General features: G+C 41.2%; 1 protein-coding gene across 4 annotated transcripts in view; it reads right to left on the bottom strand.

Annotated features, from left to right (window-relative positions):
- Nucleotides 1-18,458, bottom strand: part of GRIK1 (glutamate ionotropic receptor kainate type subunit 1) — a 959,769-nt gene that overhangs the window by 326,689 nt on the left and 614,622 nt on the right. For all 4 annotated transcript variants that reach the window (XM_086934009.1, XM_086934011.1, XM_086934010.1 and 1 more), the window contains exon 7: nucleotides 7,861-8,004. In XM_086934009.1, coding sequence (XP_086790135.1) covers nucleotides 7,861-8,004 — 144 coding nt within the window. The remainder of the gene's footprint in view (nucleotides 1-7,860; nucleotides 8,005-18,458) is intronic.

The raw sequence follows: 18,458 nt of genomic DNA, 5'->3' as shown, positions 1-18,458 counted from the left end.
AAGGGGGTGACTTCAAAGGAGTTTTCTGAAGTGCATAAGGATCCCTTTCAACCCAATCCTGTGTGCCAGGCTATCTGTCGAAGTATTCAGCCCTTTGTGTAAGTTCAGGACACAACCTATTCAGATGTAAATATGAGCCACCTCTCCCCTTTCCTTCCCAGGAAAGCTATCAGAATGCAAATGAATGCAGATAAGTCCTCTGTTACACCCAGCCTACCTGTGTTTGTGGCTGTCTAGAGAGAATGCACAATGTGTAGCTGTTGCCCAGACGTGTATTGGAGACAGGCTGCAGGCACACAGAGCGAAGTCAAGAGCAGAGAACAATTCACTTTCTAAAAGTGGCATTTCTAAATGGCAATGTCAAATCCAACTTCATCACTAAAGAACATTTATCATCAGCATTCCAAAGATATAAAACATGATATAGCTGTTCCTTTCTGATCAGGATTTATAAAATATTGTAAGGATTCCCCAATAATATCCTATGAGAGGAGTATGCCTCATAGCAGTGAAAAGCAGATTTAGCTGTTGGTCACTGCCAGGACATTTAAAACTTAAAAGTGCATGTTCTGAATTTTGGTTGCACAGCACCCTTTCCTGATGGACACTTAGGTCCTACCTTAGGGTTGACATATGTGTAATAAAAGGATACTTTGAGGCTTGGCAGTGGTTTTAAATGCCAAGTTGAGGTGGTAGTAAACCGCATAACATGACTAGACAGATATTTGTTGACTGTCTCTCTTGCACTGTTCTAGGTTTTTAATTAGGAGGTGTTGTTCGGCCGCAGAATACAATTTATATAAGGAGGACACATCATCCTATTTTAAACTCCCTATACTGTTTTTGTTGCACTATAATTCACTTAACCATCAAAGATCAGCCATCATATGACGGTTTATTTGTGTTGGTGGACCAAATCCTAAACCAGCCTCAAATGGTGTGGCTTTTCAGGTCCCAATGATCTGGAGACTAGCCTTACTCAGGCCTGGGTATGGACAGATGATAGGACTGATCACCAAGTCAATTTGATGGTAACCCATTGCTAAACGGTTTGGCTTTTGTAAACCATTTTTGAATGACCTATATAGTGTCTGTGTTTCCTATAAACATAGTGTTCACCTTTGTTTTAATAGGCTGTCTTTATGTGATTTAGACACTCCGAGTTTATGGTAATTTGGATTGGCAGCCCAGCCACATAATTTGGCTGTTAGACCCCCTGTGTTCTTGTGTTGTATAGGTAGTAAACTGCACACATACACCTTGCAATGGGAAGCCTGAGACAGGATTAGAAGGCTACTTGTGCGAGTAGCACAATTAGTGCAGCTGGCACACTAGTAGCATTTAGAGTACCAGCCCTGGGTATATGGTATACCACTTTACAAGGGACTTACCAGTAAACTAAATATGCCATTCAGGTGTACACCAATTCCACCATGTTGAGGGGAGAAGTATATGCACATTAGCACTGGTCAGCAGTGGTAAAGTGCTGAGTTATAAGGCCAACAGAAATGAGGTGAGAAAAAGAGAATGGGGAAGGCAAAACGTTTGGGGTAGCCCTGCAAAAAGGGCTCTGTCCAGCATCACTATACTCTTGCTTTATGTCCGAATTTTAAAGATTAAGTCAGACATACTCATGAACAAACACTGTGTGGATAAAACTCCTAGAATCTTTCCTTAGTATTGTCTCCTTGAAGGGCACTTCATTACGGAATTCCCTTCCTGGCATTCTCCTTCAATATCCTAGATCTTCATATACATTTACAATTATTTATAATTATGTTAGATTTTTTAACTTGTATTTCATGAAATGCTTTAACTGTACTGTTTTCATACGATGAAAGCAATGCATTTAAATAAATACATATTTCTGTCTTCCTTGAATCTTATATGAAAGGTTTCAATTATCACAAGACTGTGATAGTCCTAAACCCAAAGCATATATAGGCTTCTTAAATACAGTCTCTATTGCTTTCAAATAGAATATGGAAAAATATTTAAATTGTTAATATACTCATTCTGTTTATCTTCGCTTTGGAGGACACCATTGTCTACGCCTTCAATGTAGAACCATGGAGAGTGGCTAAATATATATTTCCTAATAGCTTGGTGAATGCCCAGTGTTACTAGCTCTGAAATATATCTTTGGAGTGTTGACTAGGTCTCTGCTCTCATAATGTGTTGCACTTCTAGTTACAAAGCGTTAGGTTATTCACTTGTATGAATGCATATTTAACAAGAAACCCCTCAAGAGCTAGGTTTCAAAATTGTTTAAGCTCTTTTTCAAACCATAGTTCAACCAGAACACCTGGTTTCCTTCAATAACAACATGCAAAAGAGGGCATTCATCAAAGTCTGAACAAACCTGCAAAGCTGGTTCTTCACAGGACATAATATTCTAATTTCTAGAAAAATCCGCTCAAATGGGAGTATCTGACATATTTCATATTTCTCCAATTTACTTATAGATGTATATTTTTGTTTAATGTATGTGCAGAATAGAAATGATGAACAAACACCATAGTTGTGATTAAAGGAAGGTATTCCTTTCATTGTGATTTTCACCTGTAAAGGGGGCAAAGTCAGCTTACTCTCAATCAGTAACTCTGTTTACACATTACATTGTACTTTCGTTGTGCCTTTTCAATGTCTTCCTGTCACCATTTCATGCAATCATACTCTACCTATTTCTATTTTTTTTTGCTTTAAAATAAGTGATATATGTGTTGTATGGCAATAATTCACAAAGCTCTTAGCAAACTTTGCAAACCAGCTAGGTATGATCTAGAATGAGCTATGATCTACATATCAGAGGACCAGGACAGGAACAGATGCTAACTTAATGGGATGAAACCTGGACTTTCTTAATCAGATCTGGAAATTAGTCAAATGCGTAAATCAGCCTTGCTGAGTCATCTCTGGTCTTCAGTATTAAACTGAAAACTCACATGTTTGACCAGCACTTACATTACTTTTTTCTCTTGACTATAAAAACACGTTTGTGTTTTATCATTGACCAATTGCCTGACTCTCCTTTTTCACTAAAACGTCTATCTTCCAGTTCAACTCTCTCCAAATTAGATCATCAATATTACTTTTACTTCAGTTCCCCACACTCCCACTTTTCCTATCTAACCTTCTCTTTTCTCAATTATTTCATATCACCCTCAGGTCTGTTTTCATCTGTGAACTTTGTCTGTAAGCAGTAAGGTTATTTACAACTTTTGTCTGTTTGCATTCAAGTGAGGCTGCTCTTCTGCTTCACTGTTTTTTGAGGGGCGTGCTGATACGTTTGGGTGGGGTGCATTATATAAAATAAATAAATAAACTAATGCCAGCAGCCTGACAGTAATTCTTCATTCTGCTAACTTATGATATGGCTATACAAAATTATTGTCTCCAAAGCTGCAGATATATTTAGAAAGGAGCAATAAAACAAGATGATCCTATTTCCAATGACTTCTTGGCCATGTGGTCAAAGGTCTTTGGTTTAGATACCGATGTGCTCATCGCCTGAAAGCCATCCTGAGAGAAATAGAATTTCTATCTCTCTTCACATATTCTGTTTCCCTTATGTTTTGTGCTAGTTTCTGAAAGAGCTAGGTCAAGATAGTTGTTTTGTCTTGTTTGGTCCCAATGTTAGGAGGACGGACTAGAATCCACTTCTTTCAAGAGCTCAATATACATTTGTTGCAACAGTATCCACAGGTATTAGTGACCGGGGGAACCTTTTCCAGCACATTAAATAAGTGAAGCGTACTAATTCCCCCACATCTTGGGGACTGGGGCAAGGTGCTGAGGCTTCCTCAGGGAGGATGCAGGCACAGTGGGCACAAAATGAAGGTTCTGAGCTTTTTGGTGGGCTGAACACTGAGTATCAGTGAACTTTTGCAATAAAGGCATCAGGGCCTGTTGAGCTCTACCCATCTACAGCTGCCATCCCTGACCCGCTGGTGGATGTTGAGAAAAAAATGGTACTATGTTGAAAGATAAACCTTGCCCTGGGTAAGGCAGCTAGTTAACACAGTGGCAAAGACAGCTTGGTGGCTCCAAAAAATACACTGCTTTGCCACACTTGGAACTCTTGGTACCAAAACCAATGGCGCCATCAGGAACTCGGGACAGCATATCTGACTTTGAGAGACTCTCATCTGCTTCAGCTTTGAAACTTGCCCCACTGGAAGGCTTTGAGCTCTAAAATGTAAACTATGTACCAAGGTAAAAACTTTAACTTGTGTGACCAGTTTGGCTTACAAAAGCACTACTACATTGCAGTTGGTCTGGTGTCGCTAATAGGACTAATTCAATCACTTGGAGCATGGTGCCCTAAATTATTATTCTGGTTTCCTTTATCAGAATTAGTTCATTCTGGTGTCTTTTTGCTTATTAAATTATTCTCTATTTTCTTTAGTGGTTTAGGAATTTTGTTGTGTTGCTTTCTTGAGATCATTATTATTGGTGCTGCTTGAACTTAACACACGCTTCTCTGGGGAAATGTGCTACTGCTATCAGGGGTTGAAAAGAGTTTCTCTTTGAATTTAGAACCTAACTAGGATGTGTTTATTAAGTTGATCAGAGACGCCCATACCAAATGAATAATCCACTTTCTGCCACAAGTAAAATGTTAGTGTTAAAGTACAAGTAGAGGAGGGGCCTTATGAAGTTAAGGCTATGTTTTACAAGGTCTCCTCAGGTTCATTTGATAAGCTGGTCATAACATAATGTAGATGGGTAGTTGTCTATAGAGTGGAGTTTTCCACCTCGGGGTTCCAAGTGACATAATAGTCTACTTGATCTTTGCTCTTGTCTAATTGATGTCACTTGAAACTCGTGTTTGAAATACACCCCTTTTATTGACAACTAATACCCGTAATTCTTTCCATATTTCCAGTTCCCTTTATGTGCACAACATATGGATATACCATGAATTCGATTTTATCACTGAATCTGCCAACTTATCAGGACCCAAGCTATGAAGGAATAAATATGGTAGCAAAGAAGCTGTAGTCAGAAGTTAATATATTTAAAACTATGATGAGCTTATATACTCATTATGTGATGCTTAATCCCACATTTTCTACTCAAGCGGTTTTACTAATGCATGCATGCCATTCTTATTCCCCTATCTCTTAGAGTGCCATATTCTTTCAATTATTGCCAGATTCATATTGACCACACACAGCCTTTCGTCATACAGTCCCTACAAGTTTTTTTCCCATCAACCTTGTTGACCTGCTACAGCTTGGCTTCACCAGCTTTATGTGTGGATCAAATATGGCCTTGGAAGCACAAATAAGTTTCCTAGTCTTTGCACAGTCGCCATGTATTTTCCTTTGTATATTACGCTTGACTATGAGACTACAGATCAATATATTCCTGCATTAATTCACTATACTGTTTTTACTGTATTTAATAGTGAATCATACAGATAATAACGGTTAGATGTTGCCATTCGATCTTTGGTAGCATTCCAGTTTCTTCCTACAATGGGTCTCATAGGTCAGGGGTTTCAATGTTCTCTCTTTCTGGTGGAATCCACATTCGTTATCCAGCAGGAGGCAAGACCTCTCCACTCTCTATTCCCTACATCATTCAGGTATTCTATCTCGATTCTGCATCCCCATAGAACTTTATTCTTTGCTAAGTCCTTTCCTGGTTGTAGATTTCCCCTTCCCACTCACTTCCATTGTAGAGGATTCACTCTCAGACTTACCTTCTAGCAGTACATTTCTACTCCTGCTTTCTAATCTGCTGCAAAAACAAGATTATGAAAAGAACACTTGAATTAATCTCAGTCACTGGCAATCACTAGAATTACAAAATCTAAAGGTCCTGACCTAGCAGTTCAGCCTAGACGGATCCTCCTGGAGCAGGGCCAAGACTGGTTAACATTTGGCTAGTCTTTGTCTAGAGTGGTGTAGTGGACACAAACAATGGACCCATATGTGTCTCTGAGTAATCACCAGAGTCTCAGATTAATTCAAGCATTCCTTTTATAACTTTGTTGTCTGCTTCTTACCTGGTAGGACATGTTTGTCTCTACTCTTTTTGCCAACTTAGAATTCCCTTTACTCCTATCTATTTAAATGAAGAGCCTAGCAGAGAATTCCGTATCATTCCTCACCTCTCCCTACGGCACCAGACAAGGCAATATGCGACCAATGTTTTTGAGCTATGTGCGTTTTAGCAATTAACTCCAAACACTTGGCGAAGTAAAGATTTGCTGACATGTGGACATATGGACACCGTTTTTCCATCAAAATTAACTTTGAATCAACAAAACCTGTTCATAACTTGGAACTGCCTTAATGACTTTGAACAAGATTGCTGTTTTAACTAGCAACGTCGACACCAAAGCTTTGTCCATGTCACAGCAGTTCAGATAATGGTCAAGTCTACTGGTTTTCTCACTGTGAAGATCTTTCTTTGTGTAGCTAATGTGATGGGCTGTTTCACAATTAGGGCTTTAGACTGATGATGTATATAACTTGTTTTTCGTAGCTCTTGTAGGCTGGTAAAGTATGGTTTTTGAGAAAATGCTTGGCACAGGTTTTGCAATATGTACGCGTAGACTATCCCATGTCCCTTAATAATGAAGGCAACTAACATTAAAACTTTAAATATTTATGATGTAGTTTGCAAGCAGCTGTGCTACAATTAACAAAATGTATATATTACTTATGATTAAATAATCTATGCTTAACATGTTTATAGGTCACTGCATACTTTCTATATAGGTTATTTGAATAGATGCATATGGGTCTCTGTTTTATTTATCTATCGCAGTATGTAAATATTATCATAACCATTTTATGTACAAGTGCTTCAATATTGAAATATTGAGGAAAAGATAACAATTTTGTTTTTTAAATTGAGTTATAAAAAATATACAAATAAGTTAACTTCAAGTACTGCAACACTTAAAAGTCTTAGTTTATACAATACAACTTTACATCTCAATATATTATCTTCCTTCTACATCCTTCTACATATATACTCTTTCTATGTAGCATTGTATCTATATATATATATATATATATATATTACTTTACTCCTACTGTAGAAGAAAGAAAATAAATTAAATTTAAAAAGTAAAATAAAAAATAAAAACTTTTACTCTCTCCAATGCACTACTCTGTCTCACCTTATACCTCTCTCAATATATACTCTACCTCCACTTTCTGACTCATCCCAAACCTCATTCTATACTATGATCTCGCAAAAACCCTTTCTAAATTATTCCCTCATGTACCCTGCCTTTGACTCATCCCAAACCTCATTGGACTACTATGATCTCCATAATCCTTTTCTATAGACTCTTCCCTCTTCCATCTCTCCTTTTTACTCACCACAAATCTCATCCTGCTACTATGATCTCCCAAATACCACTTTCTAGACTCTTCCCTCTTCCATCCCTCCATATTAACTCATATTTCCCTATACTAATCCACCACTAATCCTTTTGGGTTCAGGAGTAGCGTGCTACTTGCCAAAGAGCACTTTGAAGCCTTGTCAGGGGTAGTAAGTGGTATATAAATACAATTACAATAAGAATGGATTGAGAAATGTTAACTCCGGAAACTAAACCCTACTACAGTAACAGCTTCTTTAACACCTTAGCTGCGTGTAAACATTTCTCCCCAGTGCTGCGCTGTCCATTAGAACTAGTGCTGAATGGACGTTCAATGGTCGTGCGCAGCACTGGGGAGGTAGCGCTGCTGACGACCATTGGCCGTCAGCAGCACTTAAGGGGTTAAAGGAATCGAGCAGAAATTGGCGGAAAGAAAAAGAGTATTATAAGTGTTTGAGGTCATAATACAAGAGCATGAATACAGTGACCATCAGCTAACAGATTTAACTTACTTCTTTTATTAGGTTCATAAACCTTGGTCCGAACCGCCATGGCTTGTGTCTGTGACATTGAAGAGAGCTGACGGTAATTTGCAAGGCACGCTGGGAGGCTGCTGCCACCATGTAAACAGCATCATACATAAGTGCAGCTTCTGTCTGTGGAGAAAAGGAGACGTTCGTTTTTAATTTTTTTTATTATTATTTTTTTACTCTTGTTCATTTTCTTTTTACTGGGAACTCATATTAGCTCAATTAACAGGGAATTGGCAATCAGTCAACAGGGTGGACTTATTTTGAAAACAATGTTTTATTAAACAAATACAAACAGAATAAAAACATCATGGCAAATATGTTCAGTGTTTAAAGTAGACAAATAAATAAACTAAAACCATCATATACCTCACAGTTGGCGATGTAGGATTTTTTAAAACAGTTAATTTAAATTCATTCTAAGATGGCCGTCCATGCATACCAACCTATGTGCAAGCAGGCTCACAGATGGGAGGCCATCTAGAATGTTTTTGGCATACTTTCTTGGTGGTATACTATACCAAGATGGCCAATGGTCATTTTAGAATGGTAAAATAATTGGAAACTGCAGGATGCCATATATATTAAGGTGGGCAAGCAGCCTGATAGCAGTCTGTTTGGAGCTCTAGAACCTGAGCAAAAAAAGTTTACAAAAAATATGAACAAAGAAAAACACTTTGTCTCACGAGCCTCATAGAGTGGGCCATAATGAGAATTGCCAGACCATTGGAATTTTATGTTTTAAGTTTTGAGTGACTACCACAGCTCCATTGTATGTCATCCTGGAATTTCAGAAACGTCTCTTGTTGGAATACTTGGAAAAAAAAATGTGGAAATTGACACAGAAACTCAAATGTTCTCGCTATTTCTCAAAAGATAATAAATGTCATTAATTTCGGTATAGAAAAATTACAAACATTATTACACGGCACTCGTAATGTCTTCCTTAATGTGGACGTGACGGCATTGTGCACAGGCAAAGTACCATCAACCACAGTTAGTGAAGCCAATGGGTGAAGTGGGCGGAATCACTGGCCTAAACTGCATATTGCGGTGTGAGGAAGAGAACTATGAATGACAGTAAAACAGACCAATAGATGAAGAGGGCTGACTGTAAGTTATTCTATGTATGTACGAATATGTATTTATGATTTTACAATGTTGGGGGGTATAACAGGTCTAGTTAACATTAGACCTAAATCTAATTAAATTCTTAAGAAAAAATAACCAAAACCCACCTTTGCATCTCATTTGAAAGGAGTTGTTGGTGTTGCATTCATCTAACAAAAGAGAATATGGAGCACAGTCTACCGTATAATTAGATAAATAGACCACTCCCAATCATAAAGTTACCTTAAAAATGCCTGCAGTGCACCAACGAAACTGCAAATAAATATTGGGGCCCCACTATGAACACCCTAAGAAAACAAAAACCAATATAAAACAAGCATTGGCAAAAGCCAAACTGTCTGGCTTTTTGCTATGGAAAATATTTGGTGATAGATGGATGAGTTTGTGGATGAGTTTGTGTGTTTTGCCCCCAGCTGCCTAGAAAAAAAATCCAATAATGAAGCAACAACATGGGCTACAACAATATGAACGCAGAGAGTAGGACCCCTTGCCTTAACAGATTGCAATAATAGGGATTAACTTGTACCCTTAAAGAAGGGCATGTTGAAAAGGAGTCAGAAGGGGACGTTTGTGTTGCAAGACGTGGACCTTAAAAATACACACAACAAAATATCGCAGAGTAGACACTTTTTGACAACGGGCAGTACTTTGTTGCATATTTAAGAGAGTCTGTGCGCACATGTGTATACTTTGCACACAAAGAAGCCATCAATCTATCAACTTGTTATTAAGAACAAAAAGATTATGACCAGCTGAGTATTTAGAGAATTGAACTGTGATTCTAAGACATGCTAACCTATACGAACAGAAAGCATTTTCTAATAAAAAAAAACAATACATCAAGCTTTTTAATGTCTTTGTGTCAGCAAATACATCAAGGAACACGCACTTGCTCTCAATAATCTAAAGATAATATTCCATCTGCAGTCCAACCAAAGGGCTATTTGACGTCCCATCACCCCTTCACCAAAGTCTAAAGGAAAAACAAATGGGACAATGTAGTCAGCCGGTAAATGTACTGATCGTGATGGAGAGCACATCAAAGCAAAGGAGACTGTGACAAACAGATGAGAGTCACTGGCTGAAGGGGCTGAAGGGACCTGCCCAAAGCCCCATCCCTCTGTCTACTTCTTATTGCACTTTTTTGAAGAACTGACCACATAAAGTTAATGTACAATGCACTGTACAAGCGTGAAATACGAAGGTAACCCCAGTTTGCAAAAATGGCTTCTGGTCCTTCTACAGACCAAATTCTTGATTGAGAGTGGTCCACAATTCGTGCATGATACAAGGCGCACACTATGCACCCCTTAAATACTGCCCTGAAATTACCAGGCCCAAAATGTGCAGTCCATTTAAGTTTAAACAACCTGAAATGGCAATAGCGCATATTTAATGCTAAGTGATTATAGTGCGTGTTATTTGCCAGCCTGAGATGTGCAAACTCCAAATGCAGGCTCGTTATTTGCAAGATTTGCACCAGGTTGTACTAGACAAAAGACTGTGATGAAACCTCCCGAAGTGTGCAATTGCACCTGGGTTGTAATCCAGATTTTAGAGTTTGCTAATCGGAATTAAAACACCAATAAACACGAGGGTTTAAGATGAGAGCGGTGCCATTAGCATGTAAACAAACTTCATTGTCGCCATAATGTGCGAAAGTACCTTATTGTTTGTCTGCAGAAGTGATTTTAGGTCAATTAAGCTGGATGTAGGCGTCACTGCCCCCCTGACTCTGGCAGGATTACCCTCCAATACTTAAAATCACGCTCTGGTGCAGGATCAACCGTAAGTTTATATTGTTGAATATGACTTAAGGTTTCCACCTGGCCATTCATCAAAGGATTTGCTATCAAGCTACCTTCCATTTTTTCACGATCGGGGGCTATTGATCTCACCTCTAGAGTAATGTTCTTGTTGTCCAGAGAAGGCTGATCCACCTTGTGAACTGCTATAAAATGTTAAAATCCCACCTGTTAAACTCTAGCTGTTTGATACTGATGGCTTTTTATTTATTCAGCACCTGGACTCACCCTGTCCGTAAAGAATGTAATACATTTTTGTCCTATACTTCATCTTGTTCCTCATATCCGGATTATGACATTAGTACATTTACTAACACAGGATTTACAAATGCGCACTGAAAATTCTTTTTTAGGACCATTAGCCTACAGTAGTTGTTAAATCATTACATATCTACTCATGGTGAAGATTAGAACATAATTTCCCCACCCTGACCTTTCATTTACTCGTCTTTCCTAATATCTGAACTCCCTGTAATACATATGGTGATTTTACAATGTCAGATTAACTAAATTAATATCTAAATATAATTCCATCTACGACTAATCAGTTCAGCTACTATTGCAAGGCACTCCCAGTGATAAGTGCAATAACTATAATATACGTATCAGGCTATGTGGCTATTAATATAGCTACTGTCCAAGTTCTTAAAGGGATACACAGAGATTGTGGCCCTGCATCTGCTTTCCCTTGCTATGTTTGGATTTAGGGCCCAATTAGAATTTGGCAGAGAGGGTAATCCTTCACAACAGCGATAGAGTACCCTCTCCATCAAACTGAAGGTCTGCTCACCTCAGTTGGAATCAGGTGGACCTTTAGTATGCCATCTTACGTGCCTACTCCATTTCTGCTGCTGACATACATCTCCGACGATACAAAAGGGGGTGGTGATGGACGAGGCATCTGAATCAATCAAACACTCACACCCAGTCAAAAGATCTGGGTTTAATCCATCACCGTTCTTTAGCCCACTCTGCTACCCCAGTTCAGACATGGCTATACGCAAATCAGTCTGACCCTGTGCCTCATGGGAACAGTCCAGCCCGAACTGCCAAGCCATGTCTTCCCTGGACCGGAAACAAGCTTCTGAGGACCGGTTTCTGGCATTCCAGCTGTCTTCAGCCCAGCTTGCTTGAATCCAGTGGCAAAGTGAGCAAGGGACTCACGTCTGAGCATACCCTGCCACACTTATAGCGGCCAAAAGCGGTACAAAAGGGGGTGGTGATCGGTGGAGCATCTGAATCAATCAAACACCCCTTTTGTATCGCACAGCGTCAGACTGATTTGCATATAGTCATGTCTTAACTGGGGTTGCCGAGTGGGCTAAAGAACGGTGATGGATTAAACCCAGATCTTTTGACTGGGTGTGAGTGTTTGATTGATTCAGATGCTCCGTCCATCACCACCCCCTTTTATACATCTCCGATGGCCTGACAGCAGAGTAAGGGTCGTAGGAGGTTTGGCAGTTTTTCCGCCCACCCTATTTAGACTGGGCAGAGAAATGCCAACTTTTTACGGTTTGTCACCGGACAGTGAAAACAGTAAAATCACCCTCACACCATGGGAATATACTTCCATGAGGGGGTCCTTGTTTTTATTTGTTTTCAGACAGAAATGCCTGCTTTGGCAGACAGGTACTCAGGGTACCTCACTCCTCCCACCTGATGAAGTAAATTCCTGTCCACCAACCTCTAAATCAGACCCACAGTCATTTTTGTGGAGCTCAGATTCCTTCAGTGGGACTAGACTGCAAGCTACAGCCAAACAGGGCTTCATGAGGCCGGTTACCTCCTCTGCGATGTTCTACTGACACACAGTTGTATTGTATCATTTTGCCTTCACAAGCACTGCACTGATATTATTCACTTTTAGTAATGCCTATATATTTAATATGCTTGAATGGTAGAAATAGATTCTATTTAATGGAAAAACACTTTGGTGTATATTCACTCTCTCATTTACTGTGTGCGAAGGGGATTATTGTACAGCCTCTAGAGGCGTATCAACTTGTCTTTACAATAATATTCCAGACAGAATCCCCAGGATATATACTATCCATAATCCAAGATTTTGAGGGGTACTGGTTTAACCCATGTTATAACAACAGCTCAGTTTTTGCTGGAATTCTCATTAATCTGATTCTTCTTCCTCATCCAAGTCCTTCCACACCTCCTGTCTGATCTTTGGTGTTCCCAGCTTTGATGGCAGTCTGTTCGGCTCCTTAAGTAGTTGGCCCAGCATGTTTCTGGGTAGAAGTGCTCATTTATTCTCACCCTTGGAGGGGGGGGCGGAATTGAGACGTTTTCTTTTATGTAGGCAGCAGGGTGCTTGTCTCTAGGGTGTGGACACACCTCATAATGTAAAGATTAGGGCATGGATACAGAATCGAAGTAAAGAGATTACCCAAAAATAATCCAAGCATTACCGTCACAAACCAGGGCATTATCTATTTGAAAGCTTGTTGGGTAAGGGTCAAGGACAGGTTGAGTATGGGACAGTAGGATGGCACCTGCTCCAAGCCATTTGTTAGAGTTAAATTCAAACATGTTTGCATCTACTTAAGCAGTAGCAGGTTCAGTGGTGGCCGCTCCACTAAAGCAGAGGAGGGTCGTACCACTACTCTGCAGCAGAAAAAGAGAGGAAAAAATAAAATGATAATGACTAATGTTATTTTATTTAAAAAAATTGTCCTCCTGCTGTGGCAGCTTGCATGAGGGGCGAGGCTGCAGATCAGGGGAGGAGTGGTACAACCCTCTTGGGAGCTTAATGACTAGGCCTGGGCGGTAAATTCCGTTCCGCTCGCAGAATTTGCGGAATTTATGTACTTTTGCGTTACGCAAATTCCCCCCACCCCTAGTAATGACTCTTGGGCCACCCAAAACAGTCATGCACACTTTACCTGTTCTCCATGAAGGCTGCTTTACAGGTTGCATGGAGAACATGTCCACTCCTCCAGCCCCTGGCTGAGCACTGTGTCACAGCGCTCAGACCAATCAGCAGCGTTGTGTTTGGGCACAGGAGTCTAGCTGTGCTTCCTGTTCCTGGAGTCGGTCGCAGGAGAGCAGGAGCAGAGACCTGGGACCCAGCCGCACGGTAAGTTTAAAACCAAATTCATTGTGGCCCGGCACCCCCCCCATGCACCTCCTCCCCCATGTGCGCCCGCCCTGCCACCCGTGTCCCATGCTGGCCGCCACTGACTAGGTTACGAGGATGGATAGTTGGATGCCCCTCAAACTGTTGAGCAAGATTTTGCAGCATGCAATTCAGCATTCAGCATCTTTTACATTTCACGAAGCTCAAGTGCTTAGATAAAAGTCTCCACACAAAAAACGCACATTCTGACTTGGACTCACCGACACCATGAAAAAGTGATCAGCTATGCAAAAGGTCAACAGTACCAAAAAGCTATTTGATTTTCCCCCTGCCAAAATTACGCCCCCTTAGACACTGCGCATCACACATTAAATACAAATGCATGTGCTGCAGCAGTAAAATATCCATTTTAGAGACTTTGGATCATTTATCAGAAGTTAACTTTCCAATTAAATTCCAATCTGTACCTGCACATCTAGATGTGCACGATTAACAACAAGACATATGTACACACAATTTAAAACCCTTCATCCCTAGGGTACCTTTGCCATCTTTTATTTCATGCCTCTGTGTTTCAACTGTACCTTGGGGAAATTAATAAATCCGAGTTTGTGTCATTTTCATTTAGTTAAACAAACTCTGATGACCTTAGTGATAGAAACATTAAAGGTAGAGTCTGTTGAATAAATGTGATCTGAATAAATGAGTAATTCCAAATATATCTGAATTGCTAAAAATTGTCATGCTGGAAGTTAACTTTTTCCACAGAACTGGTAAACGAAATTTGTGTTTAACTCACGTCACAATGTAAATGGGGCATTTTAAACATCTGACCCCCTTGCAGCAGATGGTCAATATTAACACACTAGCTCTGAGAACACAATGGGCCTGATTTACAAATATTGTGCTGTGACTCTTATAGTGCCTGATGAACTCTGGAATTCCAGGAGTAAGCAAGTGTTATGCCAGGAGGACTTTAGGCTTACGCCTGATACTCAGGAGTAAGCCGGGAGTGCTACTAGAGTAAATCACAGATTCTTGTGGCAATATCTTTGTGAATCGGGCACATACACTTCACTACGTGTTGTGGTTTATTTCAGCATTAAGGTACTGATTCACATATTATCAATAAGCATTTCAAGCATCTTCGCTTCATGGGATTCTATCTTAGATTTAAATATGGTGGAGCAGAGCTAGGAAGCGTCCAAGATGGCCACTTCCCGCTGAAGCTCCGCCACAGCACCAGTGCTGCCTGAACCCTTTCCAGCTTATGGTGTAGTTTCCAACACCGGGCCGAAAGCAGAGCAGAGAGGTTCCCTGCCACAGCCTAGGGGCCCAGTAGCCAGCTGGATGACCAACGACAAGGGTCGGAACAGAGGTGTGTGGTCAACTCAAGAGACCCACCTGACACAGAATCAGCACTTAGGACTGCGTAGCAAAGGAGAGAAGCGCAGGGAGAACTTTTTACCCTGTCCCGGGAGGGGCAGTAATAGGGCCCAAGGAGTCTGGTGGAGAAGCACTTGGGCAGCTTAATGCTCCACCTCCATAGTGAGGGCCATATTGTGTCACGTTCAAAGTGGCCGTAAAGGAGAGCCTGCCCTGGAGACACAGCATACCTCTGATTGTAGGCAGGGTTGTGTGTCTTGGGGCAGCAGTGACCATGGTCTAAATATTATGATTTTACAAGAAGGCAATGGAGTGGCTGAACCCATTGGAGGGAGGAGCCACTTCTACTATTACTGACTGCCCCCTGTAGCATAGAAGTTTAGGAGTTAGAACACCAGGCCTGTATCACCCAGTCTTCTATGGTGCAATGCTTCTGCCCCCATTCTGCTCCCTGAGAGATCCTGTGCCCTCTCCTGGATGGCGATCCGGAGAGCAGCATAGACGCCTTCCTCACTTCACAACATTCTCTCATGGCCCAGGAGGGAGATGATATTGTGGTAGGTGATTTAGTGAGACACTCCTCGGAGATATGGGAAGGAGACTATGGAGAAGCTAGGTGGGCGGGTTCCAGAGCAGTACCCTTTGTTCCTTGTTGGAGTATCGGTTGATGAGGGTGTGAGGCAGTGGAGCATGCTAAATTGACCACCACTTTGGATACAGCCACCCAATCGGATCTCGCAATGGAGTCAATGTAAAAAAAAACATTCTAATTAAAAATCCATAAAAGATACATAGAATAAAAAGATATATGAATACATTTGAAAATTAAAAAGCATAATATAGGGATGAAGCACAATAGTTAGTAAAAAAGATTGATACCTTCTGGTCACAGGCAAGCATCATATGGAGATACAACAGCACTCTCAGAATTATCCTTTCTTGACATGAGATACAACAGAAGCATATTAGTCAAGCTTGTGAACTAAATTTTCTAAATGACTATGTGCCTTTCTTATTTTTATGGCCGGGAACATAAACAAGGACATTGCAAAACACAATTGCACTGTATCAAGCTTGCATAAAAAGTTAAAAGCAGACTAATGGTAAAACAGAATACTTCCTGAAAGAAATCACAGCTATTGGTACCACCCTTATGTTATGTTATGTTAACAATGGTTTGTATAGCGCACTGACACCGGTTGGTTTCCTGGCGATGTAGAGACAGAGGGCAGTCAGAGTTGGAAGCCTGCGGATTTAGTAGTATGCTTGTTGGTAAAGCCAGGTCTTTAGGGATTTCCTGAATGACATGAGATTGGGGCATAACCGGATCTCAAGGGGGAGGGCATTCCACAGACGAGGTGCCAAAGTGCCAAATCTGCAGCCGCCCGAGCGTTTACGTTTAAAGGATGGTATTTGTTGAAGGCATTGGTGGGCCGAGCGTAGGCTTCGGGACGGGGCATACTTTATAATGAGTTTTGTGATGAAATTGGGGCTTTTGCAGTAGAGCGCTTTAAAGATCATGCAGCTGACTTTGAAGGTGCAGCGCTGGGCGACCGGGAGCCAATGAAGTATTTTCAGAAGGGAGGTGGCAGAATGCCATCTAGGCTGGTTTAAAAACAGTCTTGCTGCCTGATTCTGCACCATCGGAAGTCGTTTCAAAAGGAACTGGGGGAGGCCCAAATATATCGAGTTAGCGTAGTCTATGTGAGAGATCACAGTTGTGATCACCACCTGTATCAGGGCTTCGTGGGTTAGAAGGCGACGAACCTGCCGGATTTTTCTCATTTGGAAGAGACACTTGGAAACCACCTGGACTACTTGCGTTTTAAGTGAGAGGTCGCTGTTTAAGGTGATGCCAAGCGTCTTGGCCGATGATGAAGGGATCGGAGCTTGACCCATTTCTGTTGGCCAATAATGTGGGCCCCAGTATTTAGCGCTGTCCCCAGTCAGGACCAGCTCGGTTTTTCCTGGGTTCAATTTCAAATGATTTTGGTTCATCCAAGCTTGGATGAACCTCATTGTTGATTGGAAGAAGGAGATGGACGTGTCTGAGTTTGTCGATTGTGAATAGGAGCTGTAGGTCGTCCGCATAGTTCAGCACCGTTACCTGTTTGTCTCTGAGAGCTTGGATTAAAGGGAAGATGTAGAGGTTAAACAGGTGGGGTGACAGGGACAAGCCCTGGGGTACACCACATGTGATGGCTTGCTTGGTGCCCGCTAAGTTGCCCAGGCGAACTGCCTGGGAGCGGTCTACTAAAAAGGACTTCAGCCAACCGGCTGCCGTGCCCCGGATGCCAGCCTGAGAGACATGGTCGATCAAGATGGTGTGATCGACCGTGTCAAATGCGGCCCTTAGAGTCATGGACACAAAGATGACTGACTTCACAGATGAGATGAAATCGATGAAACAAGGCATATTGAACTTCGAGATCAGACTAGACACAGTGAATCAGCGCCTGGACAGGGCGAAATCTCGATGGGAAGCTCTCCCAGACTGCTACAGAGATCTATAAAACTCCTGAAGCACAAGCTTACTGACCTGGAAGACAGGTAGCACCATGATAACTTCCACATCTACAGCATACCAGAAGATGCAGAAAAGGAGGACATGCTACAATTTTTGAGAGACATGCTCCATAAACTACTTGATCTTCACTCAACAAACCTCGAGAATTTCAGAGGGCACACTGCATCCAGAACTACTCGTCAGTTCTGTCATCCTCACTTTGCCTGGCAATAGCTTGTGCATTGTGCCATCAACATACACGGGCCATCCTGCATGCCCACTCGCTGATCCAAGGAACCGTTGCTCTTCATGGGGCAGTTAATCTCTTTTGCACCTGATTAGTCCTCTGCTACCAACATTAGATGCAAGAAGTTCCTGCCACTCAGCTCCTGTCTCTGCTGCTAGGACCTTAAATATAACCTCTATACACAGCACAAATGATTATGACCATGGATGGAAAGACTAAGGGCCAGATGTAGGTGGCCCAATACCGGTCGGTAATGGCCGAAATTCTGACCGGTATTGGGCATTTGGGATGTAGGAGGCCTAAATTGCAAATTCAGTAATTTACCGATTCAGTATTTTAAGGAATCGGTAAATTACCGATTTCTTAAAATACCGAATCAGTAAATTACCGAATTTGCAATGTAGGGAGCACTCA

Source organism: Lissotriton vulgaris, chromosome 8 (assembly GCF_964263255.1).
Source record: "Lissotriton vulgaris chromosome 8, aLisVul1.2, whole genome shotgun sequence".
Taxonomy (NCBI): domain Eukaryota; kingdom Metazoa; phylum Chordata; class Amphibia; order Caudata; family Salamandridae; genus Lissotriton; species Lissotriton vulgaris.
Note: the sequence above shows the minus strand (reverse complement) of the source record. Positions and strands in the feature narration are given on the sequence as shown.